We start from the raw sequence: 23,850 nt of genomic DNA, 5'->3' as shown, positions 1-23,850 counted from the left end.
AGAAAAACACAATATTACTCTTGATTACAACAGAAAATATTCCCCTTTCCCTGTCACTTCACTAATGCTGAACCATGACAACTGTTTAACTTCAGTGTCTATTCTGAGCTATTATCAAGTGCTGATTCCAATATAGTAGTTTCTGTATTTCCTTTGAAACTATCAAAATTTCATTGTCATCAATGTAAATTTTGATTAATCCAAATAGTTTGTTGCTTGCGCTCAAGTCTTGAATTCACCAAAGCTGTCTGTGTGATGTCTTTATTGTCTGGAGTGAGTTGTAAATGTATATGAGAATAGTGTACACTGTAACATGTGGGCTGTAGAAAATAATTAGTCTTAGAGGACATGGTCCAGCATTAAAACAAGACTTACTGTCTCTCTCCAACTTTCAGCACAAACACTCTTCACTTAATCCTTGTCACATCAATCTATGTCTGTGTTTTTATCATTCAGTCCTCTAAACATTTCCACTGAATTATGTGTTTAACAATTCACCGTGACTACTTGTGTCTCTGTTACTGTTATGGACTTTTCACCATGACTGAATTCTTATTTGATTCTCATTCTGTTCGATGCAACATGAATACAACCCAGGCCTATGATTTTCCCTCGTCTAAAACAATTTTATTTTTAACTGCATGTCTTTGTTTTTCACTCTTAGCTGATATATTCATATCTCTTTGTATTGTAACTCAATGTCCTCTCTTTTTGCTTATGTCTTCGTGTATCGTTTTTTCTCTTTCCTGTCATTTTAAAAACCCATCGATGGCAGTCCACACTCAGCGGGGTAAATAGCAAATTAAGATCACACTAATATGGCTATGCTTCCACCCTGAATGTCTCTTCCATATCTGCAGTTCATACTCCCTGCTTTATTGATACCCAGGCCTTCCCTTCTCCAGTTGTCTCTAGGGAGACGCTGTGCATGCTGACTGTTAGAGTACACAGAAAATGGATCTTCAGAACCCATTGCCTGTCCTTTTCTGTGATATTTGTTCTCATCCCCTTCATGTTAACATTTACTAATGCAAATCCTATTACTGATGCTGAAATATGTAATTCTAAGGCCATCGAAGCCACTTTCCAAGGGTTTGACTGAAGGTCTGTGGACTGTTCCACAGCCTAAGCAAAGCTTTGTCTTGCTTTGGACTTGGGGCCTATTTCACCAAGCTGGTTATGATATATATATTTCTAACTTTCACATGATCATAGCTGCTCACAGAAATGTAGTCTGCTCATTTTGTATAGCTCTGTTGACTGGATTATCTGGTTGATATGTAAAGGAAATTATGTAACCATGTCTGTCCCCTGCTTTTCTCTGAAATGATACAGTTCGTCAGGCCTATTCCCGGCCTGCATGTGAAAGTTATCAGGCTTCCTCCAGCTTCTAGAAATGTCCTAGCGTTTCACTGTTGTTTAATATAAGAGCATTTTTACAAAAAGCACTTTGGATTCAACCTGCAATCTAAAGGCTCTGACCTTCAAAAATGTTTTGAACATGAAATCTGTCCTGCTTGCCTCACATTAATTGCTTTTGAGGAGAATTTCACATATTATACCTCCTCATATTGACTGAATAAAAACTTTTGGGCAAGGTTTCAGCTGTATTCACCAGTATATCTGTTATCTCAAGGCTCCAAGGTGCTACAGAACGATGAGTTTACTAAAGATCTGTTCCGGTTTTTGCAACTTCTGTGTGAGGGGCACAATGGAGGTAAGGTTGCACTTTAAATGTTGTGCATTTTCATCTACAACATAGGCATTTTATTGTTTGCAAAAGTTTATTTTGTGCACTCTTTCATTAGAAAGCAGTGGACTAGAGAACATTTGTTTGTCTTAGATTTCCAGAACTTCCTGAGAACACAAACTGGCAACACAACCACAGTCAACATCATTATCAGCACTGTGGACTATCTGCTCCGTCTTCAGGTGTGTAAAACACAAAACTGTAGGCTGACTTCATGTTTATAATTGTTATTATATTGTTACTGTGTTTTTTTAATGCTGTTATGCCTGGTTAATTTCCTCAGTTGACTAATGTAGTCCTCCTCTTTAGGAATCGATTAGTGATTTCTACTGGTACTACTCTGGCAAAGATGTAATTGATGAGACTGGAAAACTCAACTTCTCAAAAGCTTTAGATGTAGCCAAGCAGATATTCAACTCACTGACTGAGTACATTCAGGTAAGAAGCTGATCCCTCGGCTAACCTTGTTGAATCGCAAAGTCCACTCTTAAATATTTCATGATGTCTTTTTCCCTTGTTCTCCATCAACTCTCTGTCCTACAGGGCCCATGTATTGGAAACCAGCAAAGTTTAGCTCACAGCAGACTGTGGGATGCAGTTGTGGGCTTCTTGCACGTATTTGCAAACATGCAGATGAAGCTGTCCCAGGTACAACAAAGACTGTATTTCTAATACTTGATTTTGATCAGTGGTTTAAAAAAGAGAATACTTTAGTGTTCTTGCTTGGGAAAACGTGGGAGAAAAAACGTAAAGAATTTATAATCTCCTTATAGGATGCCAGTCAGATTGAGCTGTTGAAGGAGCTGATGGATTTACAGAAGGACATGGTTGTCATGTTACTGTCTCTGCTTGAGGGTAAGAGCATAAAGCTGTCATTCAATGTCCGAGGGATTCCAAAAGACTGTCAGGTCTTGCTAGGAACAGTAACAATAATCACAAATATGCTGAAACAGTTCTAGGCCACATCTGTGTTGTGTTGGTGCTTAATTGATTGAGTATGTATATACTTACTCACGTGAATTTGTTACACAGGTAATGTGGTGAATGGAACAATTGGAAAACAGATGGTTGACACCCTGGTTGAATCATCTAACAATGTGGAGATGATCCTTAAGTTCTTTGATATGTTCCTGAAGCTGAAGGATCTCACAACCTCTGACAACTTCAAGGAGTATGACCCTGAATGTAAGGGAATTATTTCAAAGAAAGAATTCCAGAAGTCCATGGAGAGCCAGAAGCAATACAGCCAATCTGAGATTGAATTCCTGCTCTCATGTGCAGAGGCTGATGAAAATGACATGTTCAATTACAAGGAGTTTGTGGAGCGATTCCACGAGCCAGCCAAAGACATTGGGTTTAACGTGGCGGTGCTGCTGACCAACCTTTCTGAGCACATGCCCCATGACTCCCGACTTTCCACCTTCTTAGATCTGGCAGAAAGTGTTCTCAGCTACTTTGAGCCTTACCTGGGTCGTATTGAAATCATGGGCAGTGCAAAGCGAATTGAGAGGGTTTACTTTGAGATCAGTGAGTCAAGCCGTGAGCAGTGGGAGAAACCGCAGGTCAAAGAATCCAAGCGTCAGTTCATCTTTGATGTTGTAAACGAGGGCGGAGAGAGCGAGAAAATGGAGATGTTTGTGAATTTCTGTGAGGATACCATCTTTGAGATGCAGCTGGCCTCACAGATTTCTGAGCCAGATGTTGTTGAACAGCCTGAAGAGGAGGAAGAGGAGGATGGATCCAGTCTCCTGGATGACCTGGCTGGAGAAGAAGAGGGTGCCCTGGAGTCGGCCTCTGCCTTCACCACGGCATGTCGCTCAGTCAAGAAGAAGATCACACATGTGCGCCAATGCATCTCTTTTAAAAACATACGTAAGCAGTTCAAGAAAATTAAGAAACTGAGCATCAGAGAGATAATCACAGGCTTCTTCTCGTTCTTCTGGATGCTCTTCACTGGATTCTTTAAGGGAATCTACAGCCTCATCTTTGGTTTCTTCCACCTCATCTGGTCTTCCATGTTTGGCGGCGGGCTAGTAGAGGGAGCCAAGAACATGAAGGTGACAGATATCCTTGGAAACATGCCTGACCCGACTCAGTTTGGTATCCATGGAGACGTGGTAGAAGGAGAGAAAGTGGAGGCTATAGAGTCATCAGGAAGTTCAGACATAGCCATGGCACCACCGGGGGACATTGGAGAAGTTGACGTGATGCTGGAGATGCTGACAATGCCTAAAAAAGAAGGAGGAAAACACGTGGAGCCTGGCCTGGGTGATGTGTCTGAGCTGAGTGCTGAGTCGTCTGCTGCTGATCACAAGAAGGTCTGTAGACACAAAAGTTTCCAAATAACTTTATAAAAATGGAGGATTTTAAACTCTATAGATGCCTGCCTTACATTATACTCTTAATTTAATCTCCCATGTCTTGAAAATGTATTTCAATATTGCAGAAAACTGCTGCCAAGCCTGTTGAAACCAAAGAGAGTGAACCAGAGAAAGCAGAGTGAGTTATATTAAGTGAGAGGAAGATCAACTATAATCATACAGAAATAAATTAGCTAACAACTGATAAATACAACTGTTACAGCACAGAGAACCAGGAAAAGGAGGATAAACCAAAGGAGGAGGCTAAGGAAGCAGTGGCAGAGGAGAAACCCAAGATGAAATCAAGTCAGCCTAAAGAGGCTGCACCTTCCTTTATGTCGACTATATTTGCTGTTCTGGATGTCTATAAGAACAAGATGCTGGTGAGCCATCACAGTGTTCACTCATTTAGTAATGTCTTCACTTTACTGGAGTCTAATCTTTAGGTCAGGCCTCATTCATTGTGCAATTGTTGCTAAAATGTGGATAGGCAGTTTATAGCAGTGAACAGATGTTCTTACTGTTGATCATACTTTTTCCTTACAGAACTACCTGGCTCGCAACTTCTACAACCTCCGTTTTCTGGCTCTGTTTGTGTGTTTTGCCATCAACTTCATTCTGCTCTTCTATAAGGTAACTGACGTCAACTTTCAATCCCAAAGTCATACAAATTTTAGCTGATTTTACAAAAAATTGTTCGACAAAATGCAAAATAATGTGAAATTTTGTTTAACTGCTATTGTATGGATATTAATAGTTGGATGCACTAAGATAAACAGTTAGCTAGTCAGTTGTCAAATAATGGAAAACACGATCTATGTCCTTTCTCATCTCATTTGTTCGATTGCACTTTGCTATGTTCTGCAAATTAAAACACTTGCCTTAAAAATTAAATTTATGACTGTTTTTTAAAAAAGCACACAGAAAATTATCCTAATTATCCTGTTGTCAAATGAGAATGATTGGTGACAAATCAAACATTACTTCTAATATGACAGACATTCAATGCCAACTTTATGACCATCCTCATATCAGCTGCCACTACCACTTATCTAGAGCTATCGTCATAATTCTTGTCTAAACATCTTCATGTTATTGTTGCTAACAATCTGAAAAAGAATTTAAGGAAAATGGAAGGACAAAGAATAAAACTGAAAACACTTTTGCCAAATTTTTAGTAGAAAACAATCAAAAAATACTACAGGTGACATGAAGCATTCATTGTATACATGGTATAATTTGCCATCTAGGTCACTGGTGAAGCTGGAGAAGAAGTGGATGAAGAGAACACCTGGGGTGGTGGTGATGAAGAGGACGATGAGAACACACTCTTTGACATGGATGAGTTTGTCCTTCAGGAGAGCACCGGTTACATGTTACCAACCCTGCGCTTCTTGGCTGTATTCCACACTGTCATCTCCCTTGTCTGTCTGGTTGGCTACTACTGTCTGAAGGTAAGGATATTTATAACATCTTTACTGTTTGAGCAGTATCTTATCTTCACTTGGCTGACAGTAATGACTTTGTAGACGATACAATGAAAGTTTTACTTATCTGTCTTGATGTTTTGCTTTTAGGTTCCTTTAGTGGTTTTCAAGAGGGAGAAAGAAATTGCCAGGAAGCTTGAATTTGATGGTCTTTATATCACCGAGCAGCCGTCTGATGATGACATCAAGGGCCAATGGGATCGACTTGTCATCAACACTCCGTGAGTAACTGGTATTGTTGACACTGTTAACATGAAATTTATATTTGCATTGTGTCTGCATGATTTATAATTAGAATCACAAAATATAGTTTTTGAACGGGTTCTTTATTCAAGAAAGATAAGTTAATCAAAAATGAATATGTGCATGGTTTATAGTGTAAGGTAAAGCTGTACATTACGTGAATTTGAAACATTTTACAACTTGAAGCTTATTGATGAGGCTAAGCATATTACTAGTCAACAGTAGCTACATTCTTTTCTTACAGATATTAGATATCAAAAGGAAATGGTATTCGGTATTAAATGTCCATCTAATACAGGAAGTATAACACTGGCCACAAGATCATTTGCACAGATTGTGTTCTGTTAGTCAGTCCCTCCAGGATTTCGCGGGTGTCAATTTAATCAGTTGTTCCTTGTATCGTTTCTGATAAGTCCACAGCGGTGGATTTGTAGCAGGATCGCAATGATGTGATCCTCAGCAGGCCGCTGTTCTTTTGTTGCCATGGTTACCAGGCCGCTATCAGACGCCGTGCCGCTATCTCAATGGGAAATCTTTAACAAATCCGTCGATCCAGACTTTAAGCTGCATCACTGCAAAATCGAATCACTTGTTTCTTGTGTCATTTCTGACCTTCCCTGAAAATTTCATCCAAATCCTTTTGTCCATTTTTGAGTAATGTTGCTAACAGAGGAATGATTCATATGTGCCGATTGTCACATAACTCCACCGTGTTCCTTGATGGAATAATTAATCTAACTTACCTTCATTCTTTCAGAGCTCCAACAGATATGGATGCTACAGTTTACATGACAGTGATTTGTCTGGTCTGTGGTCTGCTCATTTCAGCTGTTCTCCTGATATGTTTCGTGGTAGAAAAGTGTTTATCAATCGATAATTTTTATTTTTATTTTTTGTATTCCACCACAATATTGCACAGGTGTAAAACAGTTTACTTCCGCTTTGGTGAAGAACATCAGGGAATTAATTGTTTTTCACAGTCTTCAGCAGTAATTTATGTTGGTAAATGAGAGACATTAGAATGGGACATGTCTGCATCTTCAAACCAAAAACAAGGAAGTGAATTCAGTGACGTACGTGCATTACGTTTGCGCTGGGGACTGCTATGATTGGTGGAATTCATGGGAGGCTGGCCAAAATTGTGAAAAAGTTGCGGTGATTGGACAAAATTCCAAGGTTGTGCAGAATTTTTGGAGATTGGTTGAATTAGCTTGAATTCGCACGATCGCAACATTGCGAATTCCTGGAGGGTCTGGTTAGTGGTATCACTTCCACATGTGCATCAACTATACCGCTTAATCCTCATTAGGGTCATGGGGGGAATGGAGCCTATCCCAGCTGACTTAGGGTGAAGACAGGGGACACCCTGCCTTCACCCCAGGTCACCAGTCTGTCACAGGGCTACATATAGAGACAAACAATCACACTCACAAGCACACCTACAGACAATTTAGAATCAACAGTTAACCTCAGCATGTTTTTGGACTGTGGGAGAAAACCGGAGTACAAGTACGGAGAAAATCCACACATGCACAGGGAGAACACGCAAACTCCATGCAGAAAGATCCCAGGCCGGGACGCGAACCAGGGATCTTCTAGGTGTCAGGCCACACTGTGCAGCACTGTATTAGATGTGCTTTTATTCAATTACATTTATTAGCACAGGTGAACTAAGTCATAATTATTGACTTTGCATTGCAGGTCCTTTCCAAGCAACTACTGGGACAAGTTCATCAAGCGCAAGGTGAGTGTGAGGAAGAGACACTGAGGCTGTGTTCACACTTGTGTCTCATCATAGAAGGACAGCTCTGCTGCAAATGCTTCATAGATGCTTTAAGGTCCAGCTGCCCAGACAAAATGCAAAGGTGGCCTAGACAGCATATGGCCACATTCTCCAGCTGTGTGTATGTGTATGTGGACTAAGTCATACTTGTCCAACTGACCACTCTGTAAGTATACATCTTTATGCATCAATGGCATCATTTTAAAGTGCAAGGACAGGCTACCTACTTGTTCAAATCAACACTATGTTTAGTCTTTGCACATGGAAATGATGTACGTGCTTATTTGCATGTAGCCAGATGCAGCAGATGTAGACTTTAAGTAAACACCTACCGTTTCCTCTGCGCATTTCGTTCTTATCACTATCTGCATGTAACTTTCTTCAACATCCCTTATGCTATGAATAGCATCAGCAAAAACCTCAGAGCAGCAACCTACATGCTAAAAATTTCAAGTTTAGTTGAAGATTTGAATCGTACAATGAAGCAGATCTGCTTGGTTCTTTCTGTGATTTTTCTGGCAGTGCTTGCCTCCCAAAACAACTCAACCCTCACTGTTTTGCAGTTGTAGAGTCAGTGCATCCTATCCTGGGCTGAGCTATTGAGAATGGTTTAAAAAATTCCTGGTTTAAAGAAATACAAATGGTCACGCAACCCATGTGGAGCATTGTAATGTCAGGTGTGAACTGTCCACTTGAGATTTTGCCATGCAACTTGCATGTTAAAGCCAGTTGTGAACAGTGCCAAAGTCCATGTTGTGTTGTAAATCTGAACTTTTATATTAATGTGAGTAGATTGTTAGCTCTCCAGACTGCCTGAAAGCCGATGCAGCAGTTTAGGGAATAACCGACACATCTGAAGAAGATTTTTTTTCTAGGAATCCTTTTTAAAGGATTGTTGTTATAAACATTTTATGAGAGTACATTGTCTGTTGTGAAATTCTACACTAACACAGTTTAAAGTTAAAGAACTTGATCTCTGCTGTGCTCTCCGTGCAGGTGATCAACAAATATGGTGACCTATATGGGGCTGAACGCATCGCTGAGCTCTTAGGCCTGGATAAGAGCGCTCTGGACTTTGACCCCACAGTGGAGACTGTTGAGAAGGAAGCTTCTCTGCTCTCCTGGTAAGAAAAAGAAACATCAGTCCCTGCTTTCCCACTCCTCCTTAAGAGCTGGATATACACCAAGCACACCCTTGTATTGTAGATAACACTGGATGTCTGTGTAGGCACCCTGGGATTTTTATACTCTCTGGATGTTTTTTCAAAACAGTAAAAATTGAAAAATGTGTTTTGAAGAAATGTTTGCACTGAGCCAAGTAGTCACTGGTGCTGACTGAACACCTGTAGTTACAGCCACAGAAAACATGAGTTTTTTTTTTTATGTTGTTAAAAATTGTTTAGTTTAAGAGAATTTAGTTGGTCTTGACTTGACTTTTGAGGCCTCACACATTACTTGAGAAGTGCAGGTAAAAACGCATGTTGTTGAGTTTATATGCAAAGTCCATCTCAGGAGGTAAAGACATACTCCTAACTGAGCAAAGCAGATTCATATATCTGTGTGAATCAGCATTATAATGTTGTATTTATGTAGTTCATACATTGTTGCTCATATAGCTGATGCTTAATAAGAACACCATTCCTGTAATTAAACATTTTGTTTTGTTATTGACAGGCTGAGCTCCATTGATACAAAGTACCACATCTGGAAAATGGGCGTGGTTTTGACTGACAATGTAAGTTTATTTCAAGTGTTCCAAAAGCAGTTCTTACATCACTGTGGGCAAAAGCGGAAACAAATTATTGATTTTCAGAGAAAAATAAGGAAGCCATAAAGTGGCTTGAGTCACGATCAGATATTTTTGGTTCATAAAGATGTTTTGTAACCTGTTTAATGATTTTCTAAGTGTTCCTGTACCTCTACTTCTAAAAACTGAAGACAAATTAAAACACTACCTTGATATGACATGCACCCAGACATGCTTATCATGAATAGCCTAACTTTTCAGTAATGAATAACCTTCCCCTCCTCTAGTACTTCCTCTATCTGATCTGGTATGCCACCATGTCCATTTTTGGACACTTCAACAACTTCTTCTTTGCTGCTCATCTGCTGGACATCGCCATGGGCTTCAAGACCCTGCGCACCATCCTGTCATCTGTCACTCACAATGGCAAGCAGGCAAGTACATAGTTTGACCAGCAGAGGGAGGCAGAGTACAAGTAAGGAAAGCACCAATCAACAGTAAGCGTTATGTGGTTTGTATTTCAACTCGTGAAGTACTTGGGTCAGTGTTTTTAACACCGTCTCTTTTGTGCATAAGAAAAATTAAAATGCCTATGAGGCTTAAATAAATACAAGTTTATTAAAAATGCACACAATACTTTCTCTTATTGAGGAATGAATGATTACTAGAAATAAATTCATAGCATTATTTAGACATTTTTCTTGAAAAGTTAAGAACAGTGGGGTTTAGTCTTTTATTTTTATGGATGTTGCATCACATATTAAAAAGGCTTTTTTTTTTTACTATTGAATGAGAAAGCAAGTCACTGCCACCTCCATGTCGCCCAGAGAAACTGAAGAGAACTCATTTTATGTAAAAAAAAAAATAAATCATTTTTAAAAGTTACAGTTGTCAGGGGTACTTGAAGAAACCATAGATTAGCTCAGCTTTTTGGAAAAACAAAATCACAATCTGAAAAAAAAGCAAAATATACAAAAAGTAATTAGCCAATGAGAAGGGAGTCCTTTCAATTAACTGAAAATATGCATCAATAATGAGGTACATTTTATAAGTTGTTTAAAGTGTTGACTAAGGATAATTGATAAATGGTTGAAACAGTTTGCCAGAAGTAGTCAATACACGGTTAAAATAGCTAAATGTAATATATAAATAGTTGAAATAGAAAGATAAAAGTATTGGATAAGGGGGAAATGCTAAAAGTAACTAGATATATGTAATAGCTATTTAAGCAGCTAAATATAACAGATAAATGCCTGCAGCGTTTACTCTCAACTCCAAGGTTGGAGTCGTATGAACACAAGCTTGATCAAGTCACTGCAGCAACATTCGCTTTTATTTAATGTAAAATACAAGCCAGGTTAAAATCTAGTCACATGAATACATTTGGGATATGGCAGGGCAGTGTCAAAGAAGAGGTCCTTCACAACCACTGGTTCACATGTTACCTTTTGCACAACATACTATATGCATCTTAAAACCTTCAGCACTGTAGGAAATGAAGAGTTTGCTTCCTTGTTATGCTGCACTTTCAAAGTCAACTCAGTGTTCAAAGCCATCCTAAAATACTCCATTCAGCTGTAGCAGCCTTGAAAGTACTGCAGTTCTTTTGTGTTCTGCTTTCGTTATTAAAAACCTGCTCCAGCTCTGACAAAAGTTACAAAAATGACCCTCAACATCTACACAGAAACAAACAGTATTTGACTTCTGTGAAAGCTGCTTTCTCCTCTGTTGTTGACTCCAAATGTACCTGGGAATACAATGTTTTTAATGAACGCTCTCTGCTTTCAGCTTGTGCTGACTGTGGGTCTGCTGGCTGTAGTCGTCTATCTTTACACCGTGGTGGCCTTCAACTTCTTCAGGAAGTTCTACAATAAGAGCGAGGATGAAGATGAGCCCGACATGAAGTGTGATGATATGATGACTGTATGTCTGAGTACCTCTGACGTTATTCATTTATGAAACATGACTGAAAATAACTCCTTTTTGTAGCAGTAAAAAAAAAGAAGTATTCAGTCCTCAGCAAGGGCAAATGTTTGGAGCTAAAAAGCATTCCTCAGGCTTTTATTTAGAATGGTTTGGCCTGGGGGCCTTGATCAGTGAATGAAGGTGACTAATGGACTGAGTAGAAAGTATTTTTTTTTTGTGAACTTTGTAATATTTATGGTTAATGTTCTCAAACTGAATCTTTTCAAAGTATTCACCGCTTTTAAATAGCAGGCAATTTTATTTACAAGGACTTGTAAAGTGTATTTTCTCCCTTTTGAAGCAACAGCTTACAAACTCTCAGATACTGATTGTTTTTGACCTTTTACACAACATATTCTTTATTTCTAAAGACTTTAAAGACTCTAAAAACTTAAAAACTAAGAAATATTGCAAAATCTCCAGCTGCTGCTCCAGTCAAACTCAATCGTTGGCAGCAAACTGGACTGAATTTAGTTAGTCTGAAATGAAGAATGACAGTGACTTCCATTTTACTGTTGAACAAAAGACTGCTCCCTTTAAAGAACTTTCTCCCTTTCTTCAGTGCTATCTGTTCCACATGTACGTGGGTGTGAGAGCTGGAGGAGGGATTGGAGACGAGTTGGAAGACCCAGCTGGAGATCCCTATGAACTGTACCGCATCCTGTTTGACATCACCTTCTTCTTCTTCGTCATTGTCATCCTGCTGGCCATCATTCAGGGTACAAAAAGTTTCTCATATCATCCTGAAGCCTAAAGCACACATCTTTGTTTCATTGTCATGCCTCTTACTGTGTGCACTCCACAACAGCCTGTTAGTTGTGTTAGAAAGTATCAGTGGCTCAGTGCTCCTCTGACAGACTGTTGCAACTTCTTCAGGTTTGATCATTGATGCCTTCGGTGAGCTGAGAGACCAGCAGGAGCAGGTGAAGGAGGACATGGAGGTAAGACTCAGCTAAAGCCAGAGAACTGTACTACAAAGCAGGATTTGAGGTTAGCAAGGTATCCCTTGTTTAACTCAGGGTTCCCAGGTCTGTGACCATGGTAACCTATGATGAACACCTAACCTGCTCCAGAGATAACAGATCAACAGGAAGAAAAACACCTGGAACTGACCAGTCAGTTCTCTTTGAATTGGCATTACTGTTACTGGAATATGGTGCACAGATTTTCAGAGTTTCAGTGAGGAAGGTTTTAAAAGCTGCAAACAACTTCTAAGCAGTTTTATTGTTCTGTTTGTTTAGTGACATAATCATAACACAGACTGACAAAGCATCTAAGTCTTGTACTTGCTGACCTTTTAAGATTTGCAGTAAGCCTTCTTAATGGTTTGGGTTTTTTAATATTGAGTGTAGTTTTTGTATTTGTTCTTTAATGGCTCTCAAAACCATTCAACAGTACTGGGGCTGCAGCTGAGAGAATAGGTGTAAAGCTCTTCTAAGATTACTAAATATCATCCTCCACATCACCACAAAAACAGGTATATCTTTATAGGCTACTTGAGTATTTTTTAGATAATTTATCTTTTTGTGAGTAGTGGAAAGGGACATCTGCAATTCTGTGATACAACCTTGTGTTTCATAATGATAATTAAATCAAATCTTGAATGAGGAACGTTTTCACAGTTGTACCCTAATCAGATTCTATCTTTTTTAGGAGGGTAAGATATTGAGAAGTTTAACTCCTGTTTTATTTTTGAAGTCCTTTTTTAAAACGTATCCATATTTGCTAAGGACAATAGTTGTACTTGTGTTAAACATGCAGCTCTAGTCCTGTCAGTGTCTGTGATGGGTCATCTGGTGCCAACTCTGCTTTTCATGTGAAGCTCTGGGCTGATGCAATTAGTTGGTAACCAGCTTCATGAGAGCACTTAGTGTGACTGCGGTTGTTGGGTTTCATGACAGATAAAGACAGATAACGATGAGATATCCTGGGTATGTTGAACTTGCTCTGTAGTACAGGCTTCAGGACCTGTCTGTTTAAATAAAAATATTACCACAATAATCGCATGTTGATGCAAACCAGAGAAACGCACTGAGAATGAAATGATTGCTTCAGTTGACCATGTAAAGCCTTGTATCAATCTCAACATCCACTCTAGGCCTTTAATGTTGTCTCTGCTCATGAGTTAGTTGTTAAAAGACAGAAATGGAATTCCTTTGCATTTTTGTTATTGACAGTGATTTTAAGGAAGAGACCACAAACAATAATGAGTTGATCCTACTCAGAATCGTTTTCTATCTGTTGAAAGAGCTTATCGCTGTGTGCCACAGGGCAGCTCCATTGTCTTAAAAACATATCACTGAGGCACACCACAATCACAACTGCTTTACAGCGACATGAAAGATATCTGTAAAACCTTTTCCAGACATGGGATACATAACATCTCTGCTTCCTCAGTCCGTTAAAGTGACAGCATTCTGTCACTTATGTGCAGCTTGTTAACTGTGACTCTCTGGGTAACAGCTGTTTGGAAATATACCAAAATTCAGTAGCTGCAGCTTCTTAAATGTGAAAATGTCTCGAGCTTTCTTAGTTCTCTGTTACAGTAAATTGAATATCTTTGGTGTTTTGTATTCTGAATTTGAAGACATCACTCTGGGCTCTGGGACATTGTTAACTGAGACTTTACAGCCTAAATGACTGATCAGCAATAATCAGCAGATAATCAGTTGCAGCCCTCATCCCCTCTCATTATTCTTTCAGACCAAATGCTTCATCTGTGGCATTGGGAATGACTACTTTGACCGGACGCCTCACGGGTTTGAAACCCACACCTTACAAGAGCACAACCTAGCCAACTACCTGTGAGTGAAGAAAAAGCATCGCAAGTGAAACCTTTTTGACTTATGGTACGAACATTTTTCACAACACTGCTGTCCTTCTGTGTGCAGGTTCTTCCTGATGTACCTTATTAACAAGGATGAGACTGAACACACCGGTCAGGTATGTGACAGAACACAAATCTGTGTAGTATTTAGCACTATTAAAAGGTATAATCTGCTGTCTGTGACCAGTCTAAAGAAAACAAAGGAAAAACAGGAAGGTTACAGACTGTAACTTCAGTAGGTTTTACTTATGCAACATATCAAGTGGGTTGAAATGTTGCACAAGTGCAGCGTAACAGGAGAAGGAAGCAACGCGTGGGTTGGCTTTGACTTTTTTGATATTAAGTTGTTACTGTGGTGTACCTGAGAGTCAAGTTGTTTTATATTTGATGCACACACACTGTTCTTATGTCACTAATTTAGCACAAGGAAAAGAACGTGTGCACTTCTTGTAATTCTTCCAAACTGCAAAGAACCAAACTTTGCTACTTGTATAACAGAGAAGCATACAAACGGAAGATGCAACATGTTCCATTTGTGCCATGAACAAGGTTTTCTATTGGGATTTGAGGAGAATGTAAGTCCAGTATGAAGCAGAAAAATGAGTCCAACAACAAATTCAAATTCTGTACAGTGAAATTAGCACTGGTCTAGGTGAGCATGTATCCTGCATCATTTAATGTCCTTTAGAAATGTCCTTATTATTGAAAGAAAAACAGATTTTTTTCAATGAAGATAACATTAAATGAATCAGAAATACAGTCTAGACATTGTTAATGTGGTAAATGACTATTCTAGCTAGAAACGGCTGATTTTTAATGGAATATCTCCATAGGGGTACAGAGGAACATTTCCAGCAACCATCACTCCTGTGTTCTAATGCTACATTGTGTTAGCTAATGGTGTTGAAAGGCTCATTGATGATTAGAAAACTCTTGTGCAATTATGTTAGCACATGAATAAAAGTGTGAGTTTTCATGGAAAACATGAAATTATCTGGGTGACCCCAAACTTTTGAACAGTAGTGTTTGTATGAGTATAGTAAATGTGTGTAAGCATGAAGCAATAAAACCAAAACTATCTGCAGGGTTTGATACAATCAGGCTTGAGAGAGAAACTGTTGCTAAAGTGAGCCGTTAAAAGCCTGTCCTTGTCCCTGCAGGAGTCATATGTGTGGAAGATGTACCAGGAGAGATGCTGGGACTTCTTCCCTACCGGAGACTGCTTCCGTAAGCAATATGAGGACCAGCTGGGTTAGAGCGACCAGCCTCGTCCGGTACCCTCAACACCCCTCTCTACTTTCCTTCTATCTGAAAGAGACACCGAACTTGACTTCACCCTGTTAACAGAACTGAACACACACTGTCACAGTGTCAAAAAATGTGACAAAGGAAAAATCTGTAATTCTGATAAAAGGAAAAAAAAAAACTGATACAAAACACAATGATTCTACTACTTTTGACTATGATTGGACATTTTGGGTTTGTGAATTTAAGTCCTTGTTACTGAATATAGTCACCTGCCACGACGCCTCTTTATGCAAATTCTTTTGATTCTGATTCACATTGCCTTCCCACTTGCTTAACCCCAACGTTTTGCACAATTTGCTGTGTAGACATCTGATAATTGTGAAGGGTTACAGCATGACAACTGAATGTCTGAATATGCACAATTTCTAGGTTAACGCCAAGATGTTAGTGTCACTTACTACCAAACCAACTGAATGGATGTGTGCTGCTATTGATCACTATTGATCCAGTTAACATCAAATGAAATGTGTGAGACCTGATCTGCCTTTCAAAGCTGGTTCAAATCTGTCTGATGAAATGAAGATGGTTCTTCCAGGACCAGAGACGACTCACTTTAGGTGTTTATCAAGTGCCGAAGTGCCTTATTAGAAACTATGCAAAAAAAAAAAAATCATTTTTGTCCCTCCTGACACAAGCAGTGCTCTAGTTCTGGATTAGTTACAAGCAGATTTAGGTCAAGCTAGTTTTGTGGCTTTTAAATTTTAAAAAAAGAAACATTTGTTGTATAAAATCTAGATGATCCTTGTGTAAATGTTGCTTAGTTTGGTTTTGTTCCTACACTGTGGTGTCCTGCCCGCCTGCATTTCTTTCCACAGTAGAAGAACCCCACAACAGAGGAGAATTAAAAAACAAAACTTGGTTTAAGGATTTATTGACGACAAAATGGTTAATTGCTATTGGATGGCCATTTGTATCTATGTAGTAGCTTTGGTAAACCGCATTTCTTTTGGTGAGGGGGAGGAAATGAATAAAGTAATTGACGCAATAAACCAAACGTGTCACCTGTGACCTGTTTCAGTATCTGTCCGTCCTCCTCGCAGAAAAGATCCCTTTGGTGGCAACACTCCAGCAGTGTGCAACTTTGTCAAAATCACAAGAACAGAGAGTTCTTTGTCTGAGATGTGAAGCGCTGAGGGAACATTTTCACGCATTTTCACAAATGTTCAAGACATACTGTCCTATTTCTACACCTCCAAAACATATTGTCTCTCTCTTCCAGGCCAGGAAACGACAAAAAGAAAACAAAGAGTGTGTGCAGCATGTAGATGTAGCACATTGGTGAAGTCCACGTCTTTTATGTTGAATGAAGTGTTTCCTGGTGGTCAGGAGATCATGCTGTCGAGCCAGTCCTCCAGGTCCTCCTCTGTCATCTCCTGTTTGACGGACACAGACTTTGAAGGTCTGATGTCTTTATCTTTCACCTCCTCTTCCACCTTCTCTTCTATCACCTCCTTCACTTCCTCACACTCTGCAGGTTGAAAGAACACATGATGGGAGAAGAGTCTTACATTATATCATTTTTTGAAGTTTAATTTCAGAAGTTTAAGAACTAATTTTCCCACTTTATGTGAGATTATCTGCAACTTTTTATTTCAGGTTGTAATAACTTTGGGGTAATTAATGCAAAGCTTTGGTGGTTTGGAAATTAATTTCTATGTCATTGCACAGAGTTAAGTAACTAAACACCACTTTCATATCTGTACAGTAAATATGGAGCTGTTAGCTTAAGAACTAGAAATAGGAAACCAGGCTCTGCCCAAAGCTAAAGCTAAATCTACACATCAAAACATTCCGAAATAAGCATGTTATATTGTTTGCTTGATCTGTATAAAGCAAAGTAGAGACATTTTGCTATTTTATGGGGAATTACACTACTGTTCAGAAGGTTGGGGTCACTTAGAAATGTCCTCATTTTTGAAAGAAGCAGTTTTTTTTCCAAAGAAGATAACATTAAATGAATTAGAAATACAGCGTAGACATTTTTAATGTGGTAAATGACTATTCTAGCTGGAAACGGCTGATTTTTAATGGAATATCTACATAGAGGTACAGAGGAACATTTCCAGCAACCATCACTCCTGTGTTCTAATGCTACAATGTGTTAGCTAATGGTGTTGAAAGGCTCATTGACGATTAGAAAACCCTTGTGCAATTATGTTAGCACATGAATAAAATTGCAAGTTTTCATGGAAAACATGAAATTGTCTGAGTGACCCCAAACTTTTGAATGCTAGTGTATGTATCAGACAATTTCTTCAATCTGGGCAGTTGCCAGGCAACACTACATAAGACTACTTCAAAATGGCAACTTGTCAATTTTATTCTTTTTTTTTTTGCATGGATTACACGAAAAAGATAATAAATTTCAAGGTGCTGGTAGGTTGGTTGAGTTGCCTCTGGAGAGACTTCGTGTCTTGATGCTAAGCTAACAAATGCTCACTGTGGCGTCAGAGCTGCAGACTCAACAGCGGTATCAACCTTCTCTTTCAACTTGCCCCATCCTTTCAGCTGAGGAGAACAACATTATCCAACACACAGGGAGCTAATCATCCTGAATATACTCACCTTGCTCTGGAATATCAGTCTCCTCATCTGCGCCACTGACAGACTGTTTTCCTGCAACACCTGAGACTGACTTCTGTAAACTGAGCAATCGGTCTAACTCTTCATCACCATCATCATCCACCAGAGGCTGAGCAACAGCAGAGGAAACCTGTGAGTCTGAGGCCAGCGCTGGGTTTGCAGCCGTAGGGACTTTCTGGTCGGTGCTGAGGCTTTTAAAAGCTGCAGACGGAGGAGTGAATGTGGACGTTTTGGGCATCTCTTGTTTATGTGCGAGGGTCATAGCAGGTAACTCCACTGGTGTCGCAACCTGAAGCATCAAGAGAGTGTAAAAGATGAGTTGTTTGGAATATGTTGAAGCCAAAAGCACCTTCATAGATACAAAGTTTCAGTTCAGTTAGTGAAAAAATTATCAACCCAATATACTGCTCCAATGGCTGGAAAGTGTACAGGCGTACATGTATGAATAAAAAGGACGTCATTCATCAGAATACAGGCTATTGTGCACCAATGTTGCGTAACAATATTCAACCATTTCATTTATTCCTTTTCATACAAAACACCTTTGTTTTTATTCATTGTTTTATTATTAGCAAAATATAGGGCAGGCCTCAACAGTGGCATCATTAAGCCTGGAAATTCTGAGTGTATAGCCCTGAATGTCAAAAATTAAAATAGTGGAGAGAAACAGCTCCAGGTCTACTCATCTGTCATTCCAAACACACATTAAAGCCCTCAAAAATAAAACAATAACACATTTTTGAAGAAGCCTGTAGCCTATATGTCATTCATTTTCACTCATATTGTGAACATGAGAGAGGAAGCAGGGCCTTTTTCATAGTTATTCACTAAGGCCAGGCTTAAAAGTTGCAGATAAGATGAGAAGCTTTTTCAAAATAAGATAAAAAAAATGAATGTCCTTTTTTTTTTTTTTTTAAAAGAAAGTCGTTTTTTTTTTTCAATGAAGATAACATAAATCATAAATACAGTCTAGATGTTGCAAATGTGGTAAATAACTATTCTAGCTGGAAACGGCTGATTATTAATGGAATATCTCCATAGAGGTACAGAGGAACATTTCCAGCAACCATCACTCCTGTGTTCTAATGCTACATTGTGTTAGCTAATGGTGTTAAAAGGCTAATTGATGATTAGAAAACCCTTGTGCAATTATGTTAGCACATGAATAAAATTGCAAGTTTTCATGGAAAACATGAAATATTCTGGGTGATCCCAACTTTTGAATAGTAAAAGTGAATATAAAAATATAAAATATAAAAGTGAAAGTGGCTTGTGGTGTAGTGCTTGGCACTGTTGCCATCACTTCACATGACTTCTCATTTGCAGGGCTCCTTCCTGAGTATGAACACAGGTCAGCAGAACAGTGTCAGTTTTCAGTTAAAATTCTGACAGCTGGTTTCCTGGATGAGCATTAGGACAAAATCATAATGATTTTTGTTATTTGGCTCACACTGGGCTTAATCTGTCAGGAAATCCATTCTCTGTCATGCCACAGTTTGGATTGCCGAGTATTTTCTCCTAAACTCTGACTAACTACAGCCAACTGAATGTCAGCTCAGGCTGCAGGTGATCATCGTACCTGCAGCAGCTCAGCCTCAAGGTTGAGTCTCTGATGTAGAGGGACTTGTTGAAGAGTCTGGGTGAGAGCTGGGAGGTCCACAAACACTACTGACATCTGGAGAGGAAACAGGACAAGGGTGTCTAACAGTAAGATTATTTAGGTTAGAAATAAAATAATAAAAAGCATTGGAAGCATTTTTATTCAAAGTATCCAACGATAAGACAATCTGTCAAATCTTTCCTGTATCATCATGACAAACGAACTCCTTTGTATTTGCACATAAGGAGCAGAAAGAATTCAGGAGCCCTTCTATAATCTGATGCTTTGTATCCACAGACAAGTGCTGGTTGACTAAATAAGACAAATTCACAAACCCGCAGTCTGGAATGAATATGTGCTGAAGCATCTTTGCATTCTGGGTGATGTTTACAATAACTATGCCACTAAAATGTTGTGTTGGCTAGTTTCACACCAAACATTCTGGACCCCATCCGAGCCGAACAAATGTACACTATATTGGAAGGGAAGGGGCCAGCTCCAAACTGTTCCCACAAAGTTGGGAGCATGGAATTGTCCAAAATGTCTTGGTATGCTGAAGCATTCATAGTTCCTTTCACTGGAACTAAGAGGCCAAGCCCAGCTCCTGAAAAACAAGCCCACACCATAATCCCCCCTCCACCAAACTTTACACTTGGCACACAGTCCGACAAGTATCGTTCTCCTGGCAACCACCAAACCCAGATTCATCCATCAGATTGCCAGATGGAGAAGCGCAACTGGTCACTCCAGAGAAGGCGTCTCCACTGCTCTAGAGTCCAGTGGTGGCTGCTTTACACCACTGCATCCAAAGCTTTGCATTGCACTTGGTGATGTATGGCTTGGATGCAGCTGCTCGGCCATGGAAACCCATTCCATGAAGCTCTCTGCTGAAGCACTGTTCTTGAGCTAATCTGAAGGCCATATGAAGTTTAAAGGTCTGTAGCGATTGACTCTGCAGAAAGTTGGTGACCTCTTGGCACTATGCACCTCAGCATCCACTGACCCCGCTCCATCAGTTTACGTGGCCTACCACTTGGTGGCTGAGTTGCTGTCATTCCCACACACTTCCACTTTCTTATAATACAACTGACAGTTGATTAGAATATTTAGGAGTGAGGAAATGTCACGACTGGATTTGTTGCACAGGTGGCATCCTATCACAGTTCCACGCTGGAATTCACTGAGCTCCTGAGAGTGACCCATTCTTTCACAAATGTTTGTAAAAGCAGTCTGCATGCCTAGATGCTTGATTTTATACACCTGTGGCCATGGAAGTGATTGGAACACCTGACTCTGATTATTTGGATGGGTGAGCGAATACTTTTGGCAATATAGTGTATCTTGGTCTCACCTGTTGTTGATGTTCCTCACACTGAGCCTTCACACAAATCTGATTTCCACTGATAAACCATGTGCCAACTCTGAAGCAGTTGCTTATCATTTTCTCAGAGCTAGATGTGCAAGTAGTGCCCTATCCATGATGTCATTTTAGGAGAACGATACTGATTAGCTTTACTGTGGCTGATTTGTATCAATGATCTGTAGTTGGTCACCAGTCTTCCTGTATGCTTTCCATCTTTGTGAAACCTCATAATCAGATTTTTCAGTTCCTCTGCCAGTTGTTTTCCATGTGGAGCTATGACGCAGACATACAGACAGAATCAGCCCTTCAGTCCAAAACCAAGAAATTTCTGATGTTCACAAGTCATTTTTAGTCATGTTTAGGCAGTTAGGCTGATTGGAAATCAGAGACTCAGTTATCAAAGGTTTTCTAACTTGTGTGCCAGAGATCACAGGTGCATTCAGTTTTGTTGAATTGAGTTTCTACTTTCGGGTCTGTAGCATACACTACCAGTCAAAAGTTTGGACACACCTTCTCATTTAATGTTTTTTTCTCATGAAGCTGATAGAGAGAATTCCAAGAGCATGCAAAGCAGTAATCAAAGCAAAGGATGGCTATTTTGAAGAATTTAAAATATGTTTTGACTTATTTCACACTTTTTGTTTACTATATAATTCCATTATTCATAGTTGTGATGCCTTCAGTGAGAATCTACAATGTAAATAGTCATGAAAATAAAGAAAAAAACAGTAAATGAGAAGGTGTGTCTAAACTTTTGACTGGTAGTGTATGTTTCAGTAGTCTCTCCCAACTACTTGCGTTTGATTGTTCATCAGAGAAAACACTCCACTGTTCAAGGTAGAAATAATGCAATTACAGTAAGGTGATTGCATTTTGAATTTAAGTAATATTGCACAGTGGTGTACTCTTCGTTTATATACTGTAATAACACATCAGTTAAGTGACCTTTTACAGCAGAAGTACTTGTACTGTCAATACTATAATAACATTTGTCTGACAATACTTCTGTAGCCTCAGTCCAAGGCCATGGTTCTCTGCTGGAAACCAGTGGATTGCTCCCTCCGGGTTGTGAGGGAGTTGCTTCCCCAAGCGAAGGAGTTCAAGTATCTCGGGTAATGCAGGCGTTGTACCGAACCATCATGGTGAAGAGGGAGCTGAGCCACAAGCTCTCAATTTACCAAGTCCATCTACGTTCCAACCCTCACTTGTGGTCATGAACTCTGGGTAGTGACCAAAAGAATGAGACTGCGGGTACAAGTGGCTGGAATGAGCTTCCTCCATAGGGTGGCTGGGCTCAGCCTTAGAAATAGGGTGAGAAGACTGGACATCTGTGGGGAGCTTGAAGTAGAGCTGCTGCTCCTTCGCATCGAAAGGAGCCAGTTGAGGTGGTTTGGACATCTGATTTGGATGTTTCCAGGGAGAATTCCTTTGGAGGAGACTCTGGTGTAGCCCCAGAACTCACTGGAGGGATTATGTATCTCATCTGGCCTGGGAATGCCTCAGGATCCCCCAGGAAGAGCTGTAAAGCATTGCTGGTGGTTGGGGACATCTGGAATGACCTGCTTCATCTGCTGCCTCTGTGAGACGGACGGATGGACGGACGGATGGATGGATGCTTCTGCAGCTTTATTCACTGGGAATTTGAAAGCAGGACTTTACTTATATTCCCGTACTGAGAAACTGAAGCACTGGGACTTTAACTTGAGAAGCTTTTCCACTGGTGTTTGTCCAAAATGAGCTGGACTGTGCCATGTATACTATATGTGTATATGTGGAAGTAATAAGATGTTTTAAACCCCAGTGCGTGCACACACCACAATCTTGAAGGGCTGTTGCTCAATGTGGCAAGTACCAGATATACGCCACCCAAGTACCCACTTGCTTACTGAAGATGCTGATTGTGTAAATGTAGACGTTAGTATAGACTCCATGTGGTTGCACTAGGCTACATGCTCACAATCAACAATGTCAGCTGGCTCATCCTGTTCACTCCATTCACAATCATAGCATACTAATATTTACTAATTATCAGTAAATACAAATTGCAGCTGAAGCTGTCCGTAACCTCCATCCTCTGTATCATGGTTTGGAAATCAATCCAATAGCTGATCAGCTCTTTCATTCAGGACCAAAGTGGACAATGCCGCAATCGTTCTCTCTACTGTCAATGCTGTCTATTTGCCAGATGTAATGTGTGCTTTAGGAATCCATAAGTCACCAAGTGTGTTAAATCAATGAAAGACATCAATAAAGCAGAATGCAGAGCAGTGGGTCAGACATAGATTTACCTGACTGGCTGCAAATGGGTCCATCTCCCAGTCCTTTTCTTCTGAAAACCGGAACTGAGTGAAGGAATCCCCTGAGAAAGACACACAGAAACACATTTTGAGTTTCAGTTATAGCTGAACACTCAAACCATTTGCTTTAGTTTCAAGCACAGCAACACTTATTCTCTTCAGTTGATTCACTACCTCTACAAACAAAAACACCTTGTGGCAATGCACGGCTTGTGTAAGCCTAGCGACTGACCTTCAAACATAAAATGTTTGAAATGGTAAAGCAGCGTTTCTCTGGTCAATAGCTTTGTGCAAACTGTTCATCAGTACGAGAGCTAAAGCAACACTAACATGTGACGCTCTCACAACATCAACTGGATGAGGGCTTTGTAACTACAAAGACACTGAGGACGTATTATTAATAAGCACTGGCAGCAGCAGTGCCATACATTCAGCAGACAGACATGCAAACAGTTTTCAGAGCAGATGAACAAATGAGAAAAGTGTCCAGATGAAACTAGTGTTGTTAGAGTGAGGTGCAGAGTCAAAACACAAAAT

At 39.8% G+C, this 23,850-nt stretch overlaps 2 protein-coding genes across 5 annotated transcripts in view; one reads left to right on the top strand and one right to left on the bottom strand.

Annotated features, from left to right (window-relative positions):
- The window catches only part of ryr3 (ryanodine receptor 3), a 121,347-nt gene extending 104,869 nt beyond the window's left edge, over positions 1-16,478 (top strand). For 2 of the 4 annotated variants that reach the window (XM_023280939.3, XM_035953144.2), the window contains 22 exons: positions 776-790; positions 1,637-1,717; positions 1,844-1,932; positions 2,060-2,188; positions 2,294-2,398; positions 2,524-2,605; positions 2,783-4,068; positions 4,197-4,249; positions 4,334-4,493; positions 4,657-4,743; positions 5,361-5,564; positions 5,688-5,818; positions 7,542-7,584; positions 8,620-8,747; positions 9,298-9,358; positions 9,658-9,804; positions 11,159-11,293; positions 11,898-12,054; positions 12,212-12,276; positions 14,039-14,139; positions 14,227-14,278; positions 15,323-16,478. In XM_023280939.3, coding sequence (XP_023136707.2) covers positions 776-790; positions 1,637-1,717; positions 1,844-1,932; positions 2,060-2,188; positions 2,294-2,398; positions 2,524-2,605; positions 2,783-4,068; positions 4,197-4,249; positions 4,334-4,493; positions 4,657-4,743; positions 5,361-5,564; positions 5,688-5,818; positions 7,542-7,584; positions 8,620-8,747; positions 9,298-9,358; positions 9,658-9,804; positions 11,159-11,293; positions 11,898-12,054; positions 12,212-12,276; positions 14,039-14,139; positions 14,227-14,278; positions 15,323-15,418 — 3,407 coding nt within the window. In that variant the 3' untranslated portion in view covers positions 15,419-16,478. The remainder of the gene's footprint in view (positions 1-775; positions 791-1,636; positions 1,718-1,843; positions 1,933-2,059; positions 2,189-2,293; positions 2,399-2,523; positions 2,606-2,782; positions 4,069-4,196; positions 4,250-4,333; positions 4,494-4,656; positions 4,744-5,360; positions 5,565-5,687; positions 5,819-7,541; positions 7,585-8,619; positions 8,748-9,297; positions 9,359-9,657; positions 9,805-11,158; positions 11,294-11,897; positions 12,055-12,211; positions 12,277-14,038; positions 14,140-14,226; positions 14,279-15,322) is intronic. The other 2 variants (XM_023280941.3, XM_035953146.2) reach the window with 1 other exon arrangement.
- aven (apoptosis, caspase activation inhibitor) overlaps positions 16,326-23,850 on the bottom strand; it is a 52,608-nt gene continuing 45,083 nt past the window's right edge. The window contains exons 3-6 of the mRNA XM_055015876.1: positions 23,305-23,375; positions 19,633-19,728; positions 18,036-18,342; positions 16,326-16,938 (exon numbers count right to left, since the gene is read on the bottom strand). Of these exons, the coding sequence (XP_054871851.1) occupies positions 16,793-16,938; positions 18,036-18,342; positions 19,633-19,728; positions 23,305-23,375 (620 nt within the window). The 3' untranslated portion in view covers positions 16,326-16,792. The remainder of the gene's footprint in view (positions 16,939-18,035; positions 18,343-19,632; positions 19,729-23,304; positions 23,376-23,850) is intronic.

Source organism: Amphiprion ocellaris, chromosome 12 (assembly GCF_022539595.1).
Source record: "Amphiprion ocellaris isolate individual 3 ecotype Okinawa chromosome 12, ASM2253959v1, whole genome shotgun sequence".
NCBI lineage: Eukaryota > Metazoa > Chordata > Actinopteri > Pomacentridae > Amphiprion > Amphiprion ocellaris.
The sequence above is the reverse complement of the archived record's forward strand: the minus strand, read 5'-3'. Positions and strand labels throughout refer to the sequence as shown.